General features: G+C 43.0%; 1 protein-coding gene across 1 annotated transcript; it reads right to left on the bottom strand.

Moving 5' to 3' along the window:
• Positions 1-456: 456 nt before the first annotated feature.
• LOC104533507 (gamma-aminobutyric acid receptor-associated protein-like 1) lies at positions 457-3162 on the bottom strand (the record flags this gene model as incomplete). Its single annotated transcript, XM_010189872.1, has 3 exons — positions 457-522; positions 1963-2081; positions 3084-3162. Coding segments are annotated over 3 exons (264 nt in total), but the record flags the coding sequence as incomplete, so codon positions are not given.
• Between the last annotated feature and the right edge of the window lie 3479 nt (positions 3163-6641).

Genomic DNA, 6641 nt, shown 5'->3' with positions numbered 1-6641 from the left:
AGCCCATGCCATGGGCAAGGCGTGACAAGGTCAGTGTACAATACATGGCATACCTTCTTCATCCAGTGAAAGGGTTACACAAAAATGGCCATCCTGCCTGGTCACCCGTCCCACAGCTTCACGACACTGGCTTGTCTAACAGCCTCCAGTACTGACTAACTACTTCCAGCTGTGGCAAGAGAAGAACTATGAACAGTGAAGTCTCCCCATCCCCAGTGTGGAAGCCCTCATTCGCCTTTCAGTTCACCCTTTCATACACTGTCCCCCTACCCTCCCTCCCCTCAATTTAAAAAATAATGGTTATAATTAATGCATGGAAGGTGATGGCATTGTGCATGTGGTTCACTTCCAGTTCTCTTCCCCTCTTCTCAGGCATCCTCCTTCCTCCTCTCCAACATCCCCCTCTCAAATCCATTCCATCAGTCCATCTCGCCTGCATGCCTGAGGGGTTGATGCTCACTTGCCATAGACGCTCTCATCGCTGTAGGCCACATAGAGAAAATAGTCCTCCTCGTGGTTATCCTGCAAGGCAAGAAAGTAACAAATCAAAGCCTTGTAACTCACTACATGTGAAAAAGCCAAACCAAGAGACCATTCTAACAAGAGGGCATAACCTCTCTTACACTGTTTCTCCCCCTGAACATTGTAGGCTTCACTTTCTCACACCAAACAGAGTGTATAGTAACTCCCTCTCTCTGGCCACAGCTCTACTTCTAAATTATGGCATGTCACGTTTCTGGTCACAGTGAATTTACTTGAAAAGCCACAGCCAGAGTGTGCTGCAATCATGCAACAGAAACAGCTCTGCTGCAGGCTGTACAGCAGAATCTCAGTGCTGGTATGGCCTTAAGGTTAAGAGAAGAGACTTGGAAGGCTTAAACAAGTCAAAATTCACCTCTAGATACTTCGCTATTTGGTAAATGTGGTTATATGTGTTGTTTTTCAGAATGCTTTGACAAGTGGCTGTATTTCTAGTCCTGTTTTACATATGGGCAGTAAAGGCGAGATGTTAAGTGATTACACTGACACAAAAAGTATGCAGAGCCAAGAAGAGATTCCTAATCTCAGCTCTGGCCAGGTAAACATACCTTTCTCCTACATGTCCAGATTTGGAAAACTCCATATGTGTGTTAATCTTATATTATCTTCATCAGTCTACATACAAATTGTCCAGCGATTGTTAAAAAGTGACAGGTCAAACAAGGCTCATAGCACCATACTGGAGCTCTCCTATTAAAACACACTAACACAGCAGAAGGAGAAATCAAGGAGAAATCAATCCAGGCTGCAAACCAGCCTTGATATAATGGCTATATAATTGAGGAACATTAATCTGATGGGCACAGAATATGCCTGTAAGGTAAATCAAATAACATTGCTCAGTACAAATGCTGGGCAGCAATGTTCACGATGTCCTAGGAGGTTCTCATATATACACAAGAGATGCAAAAGTAACTGTGAACAAAGAATAAGTTCCTTGACAACGTATTTATAGACAGTCTGTTGCCAGTGATACTGTGTTCTTTTACTGGCTAAAAGGAAATCTCTTTTGTATAAACAGGAAAGCTAGTGCGTATGTTCTGCCCGTCCCCGCTCCCCTCCCCTGCCCCAGACACAATCTTTCCTCTGAAATATAAACTGGTTTATTTCAATACGTTGCTAAAGTAGTAGGACCAGCATATCACTGCTGGGGCAACTATACACCATCTGATACGACAACCGTTTCAACTAGCAAACAACCAGTTAAAATGATGAGGCTCCCCGGGCTTCTCCTTATAACTGCAGGTCGGAACTTCCCTAAACAGATGATGGCATACAGCCCAGGCCAAGGGAGTCTGTGTTCAGGCATTTGTGACCAAGCTGCACCCACTGCCAGCTGTGTGGTGCTCAGTTGTCCTTCAGTGAGGATATGCACTCATCTGGACGCTCCAAGAAAAGGAGAAATTGATGGGCCAGGCTTACCTCATACAGCTGGCCCATGGTAGCACTGGTGGGAGGGATGGTATTATTGACGAAGAAGAACAGGGCATCTTCTGGCCTCAGGTGGATCCGCTTTCGGATTAAGAAGTAGAATTGGCCAACTGAAGAGGAGAACAGAGGAGAATGCCTTAGATGCAGAAAGAACAGTTTAGTTCGGGGTTTTTTGTAGGTTTTTGTTGTGGTTTTTTTTACCCTAATCATGGTTGTTTTCTTTTGGTTGTGGAAGCCACATGTGGTATGCAAAAAGTAGGGAAAAGTGAACAATGCAGGAAAGAAAGCAGTAACTTCATAACTGTAACCACATCAGCAGCCAATCCTCTCGGAGCTGGCAGTTTCTCAGGTACATATCTCAGGCCATGTACCCTTTAAATCGACACTCTACCTACTATGGTATGGGATGCTCTACTGCAGTGATTCATGGGAGGACCTCTAACTAGCTTAACCTTTAAATCCTATAGATCAAAGGCATCTTACAGAATTTAGCCTTGGTGTACATGGTCATACCATTCCTGAAAACAAATTCCTTGCTATTGGCCTGAGCTATGTCACACAAGAAGGTATTCTGCAATCCATTATATACAGCAAGAAAAAGAAATGCTGTTCTTTTAACTCATTCATGTTCTCAAATAAAAACAAATGCAATCACATACAAATTGGCCTTTTCCAATGACCATTTGGAAAAGGAACTTTGTAGTCATGACTCCAACCACAGAGGTGGAGAATGATGGGACTATTTCAAGAACTTGTCTCTTCCTGCAACAAGGATACAGCCTCTGGCAACTCTACAGCTAGGTCATCATTGACTGATGATTATGCTACTGTCTATGATACACAATTCAGTCATTTTCATCATGGCTGGAAGTCAGCTGTGACACATGCATGTTAGGTAAGTCAGTGCGATACCTCAGAAGATCTCAGAGAATTCTGCATGTTGCAATCCAGGCTGTAATGTACATAAATATAACAAGGACAGCCAGGTAAACTGGGGTAATGACAAGATGCTGAGCCTGCCTTGATATTTTATTGGTGCAGATCACAGAGTAAAAAGCACTTCTGAGACCTTCTCACTGAAAATCAGGAAGAAAGGAGGTAGATTCTGTTACCTGTGAGGTCAGAAGGCACAAGGTACTTCCTTTTGTCTAGGTCGGGTACTCTGGCTTTTGGTGCTTTTTCCACAATTACCTGTAGAGAGAGAAAGAGTGAGAAAGCAAGAAACAACCCATGAGTAACATAAAATGAAATGGACCAAAAAGCATAAGTGGGAAAGGATATTACCTTTTGAGAGAGATGGTGCTAGCAGGCCTTTAGAAATTTATTTAATCTATAACAAATACACAACATTAAAGAACAGGTAGGTGAGAAGACTTAAAATCACAGGCAATAGCTGGGCTGGGAGCCCAGGACTGCAGCAGTAAGCACAGTGAGGAAAAAATGGAGACTGGGACAGACATAAAAATAAATCATAATGGCCGAGGAAAAAAAAAATCAGGTCACCTTGGTGATCCCAATGCAGGTTAATTCTGTATGGAGGAGCTGCCAGGAGGCTAATACATGAACAGAAGTATCGCAAGTAAGTTGAACTGTTTCCAGGTTACAGTTCCAAACTGCCTGGCACAAAATCAGCCCTAGTCCCAGTAGTCCCACATCCTAATTTCTACATTCACCAGTAACAAGCACTCCAGAACGAAAAAAAGAATTAAAGAGAAATTACAGCTCATTGGGGAATGGTGGGTTTTTTTCTTTAATCCCCAGTTCTTCAGTAGGTATCTTCTACTCTGAAATCCGTATCCATTAAGGTTATTTTCCCTACTTCATATAGTTAGGGACATTTCCTTATTCATATAAATATCTAATAATTAAAAACCAGGCTACCATCTGGGCAACTGGACCCACAAAGACCTTTGACGCAAAATACTAATCCTCATTATATTCTGATGTCATTACAATGTAGAAAAATATGAAGCTCAGCAGCTTTAAAGTCGAACAGACCAAGAGACCTTCTGCTACAGGAAAATTTTTGTTAGCAGAGCTAGCCAAAATGTTTACCTCAGAAGCAGGAAGTATTCCAAAGTGATCCGATCTCCTTCCATGAAAACCCATGGAAACCTTTGGAATTACTGGGTTTGTGCAGAAGAACATTGCTGGCAGTTCTTCGGTGGTTTTTTTTTGTTTGGGTTTTTCAGTTTTTGTTTGTTTGTTGGTGATATGTATTTTTGATCTGGTAAGAACTACATTGCATGATTCAATCTATGTGGTTTGCTGTTGTGCAGAAGCCATTTTGACCATCTAAACAAGCTGGATTTTCTGAACCTCCTCAACTTTTTGCTTCTGTTAGACCCTGTAAATCTCAATACTCCATTTGAGACACTGTGGGACTGATTTTCCCATGCTCCCATAGCTCTTTGGCAACCCAAATCAGCAACTGTATCTCTTGTGTAACAGAAAAGCCAGAACTGCTGTGGACTAAGCCGCCTTTGGAAGAAAAATGGTGGTGTTACATCTGTGAGAAAAGTTAAGACAATGACATTGGTGTATTTAGCCTGGACAAAGTGCCACGCTAACTCAACTCGACTCCTTCTAGACCCAAGTGAATATCTGCAAAGCCTGTCACACAGTAGAGATGCTAGCTTGGACATCTCTTCACTGTGCTCCATTTGAATGTTGCCAACACAACTGAAACCCCTAAAAATTCTAAGTTTGTTTACACAATAGGAACATGGTTGTCCCTGCTACTTCAAGAACTACCATCACCTCAGTTAGTACAAGTCTGTGGTATAACACGCATTTCCTACCATTTCCATACACGATGCAGTTGGCAAGTGCTATGAAGGAAGGACAGTTCCACAATCTCACTGAACAGGTGCAGGCTGAACAGCAACGGCACTTCACACATTTTTTCATCTACACACCCAAGAAGGCAATATCTCACACAACAAATTGCAGTGGAGAGAAACCTTTAGTTCTTGCCTGCTGTTTTAAAAACACACAGAACTGCTACCTAGCAGCACTGATGTGACCACCCTGACTCAAAAGGTAGCTTAGTCATTAGATAATAAAGAAAAAGAAGTCATGCCTACGAGGAAGAGGTGAGAGTACTGGGGCTCTAAGGCCCTAGAGAAGATTTAAATCAGATCATCACTGAGCTTAAGAGAGATCTCCTTCTTGCAAAGAGTCTGGGAAGGAATGGAGGTGCTCAGCTAGTCTGACTATCAATCAAAGCCAGTTTGCCAGATAAAAGTATCTCTTGTGAAACATGAAACCCTTCACACACCAACGTGCAAAGAAAATACAAAGGGCAGATACAGATTATCTCTCTGTCTGCTGTTGCTGGGTGGCGACTGTGGTAATGTGGGACCGTGCCAACAGTACAATCTCAGCAAAATGCTGAGATGTATCAGGGCACTGCAGTGTAGGCAGCCAAACAAACGTCATCTTCAAGGATCCTGCTGTCAGGAAGGGCAGACACAGAAGCGATGTAAAGAGCAGATGTCTGCTGCATTAATTTGCTCCATATGCACGTCTGACAAGAGGCTGCCCCTGACAATTCACATCTGGGCCTTGCCATGTGTCATTTTCTTTTATCCGTAACTACAGCACACCTTGTTATTTTGGTCCTGGCTCGCCCCATAAAAATCTGCTGATGCCCTCCGTTATCTTGACCTCTTTTACCTCTTGCCAGACAGGGTCTGGTCCTGGGCTCCCCACACAGCTCTTCCAGACACATCTACCATGATCTGCTGTACAGCTGCCATGTTAATCCTCAGTTTACAGCTTGTCTCACTCCTGACCTACCAAGCCCTCTGCAGTCCTCATCTTAAATCACAGAACAGCACACAATTCACTGCTGACTTGCTGCCTGCTCAACCTGCTACACTATGCCAAAAACAGCTAGGTCCTAAATGCACCCAAATACTGATTTCCAACAACTTTTGCAAGTTCAGTTAAGGGCCAGTCCCAAGATACAAAATGGTGTTATTCTGCAGGGAAAATGTGGTTTAACTGTTCCCCCTTGACCTCAGATTCAGAGCCTAAGTTATTTTGCACGTAGTACCCCTGGGCAGTAAATCTAGGACACACCTCTCCAGTGGGGACAGAAAGAAAGAACATTTGCAAAATGTTTATTAAAAAGGAACAAAAAAAAGATCACAATTACTTCAACTTGTCATTTCTTTTTTCCCAATTATTATCAGGAATTATAAAGCTACAAGTTTTCCACAGGCACTCCAAAGGCATCTAAGGATGAGGAAGCAAAGTTTAGCTAGAAGATGACCTTGTTTTCCAAGTGACGTTTTTTCCACAGGATGATTAAAGAGGAGGGCAAAGAGACTGCAAAGTAGCATTTTTCTCTCATGTAAAGGCAAAGAACAGAGCATGACTAGATTGAAAATACAGGCCAAACGAAAGCAAAGTAAAAATCAAGGGAAAGTATCAAGTGGCAGGGACACAGACCTTGTTTCCTATGAAGAGTAACTCACTCATTGTTCTCCTCCATTTTTACAGAGCTAATGGTAAGCTCCTTCCCCACCCCCCAACCCCACGCACGCAGGCTGCCAGAAAAAGATTCAGCAGCGTTCTCGCTGGCGGGTCACTGCGGAGCCCAGGAAAAAAATTTAAAAAAGAAAGAAAGAAAAAAGGTGCATTACACCCCGCACCCACCCACC

Source organism: Mesitornis unicolor, unplaced genomic scaffold (assembly GCF_000695765.1).
Source record: "Mesitornis unicolor isolate BGI_N332 unplaced genomic scaffold, ASM69576v1 scaffold55138, whole genome shotgun sequence".
Taxonomy (NCBI): domain Eukaryota; kingdom Metazoa; phylum Chordata; class Aves; order Mesitornithiformes; family Mesitornithidae; genus Mesitornis; species Mesitornis unicolor.
Note: the sequence above shows the minus strand (reverse complement) of the source record. Positions and strands in the feature narration are given on the sequence as shown.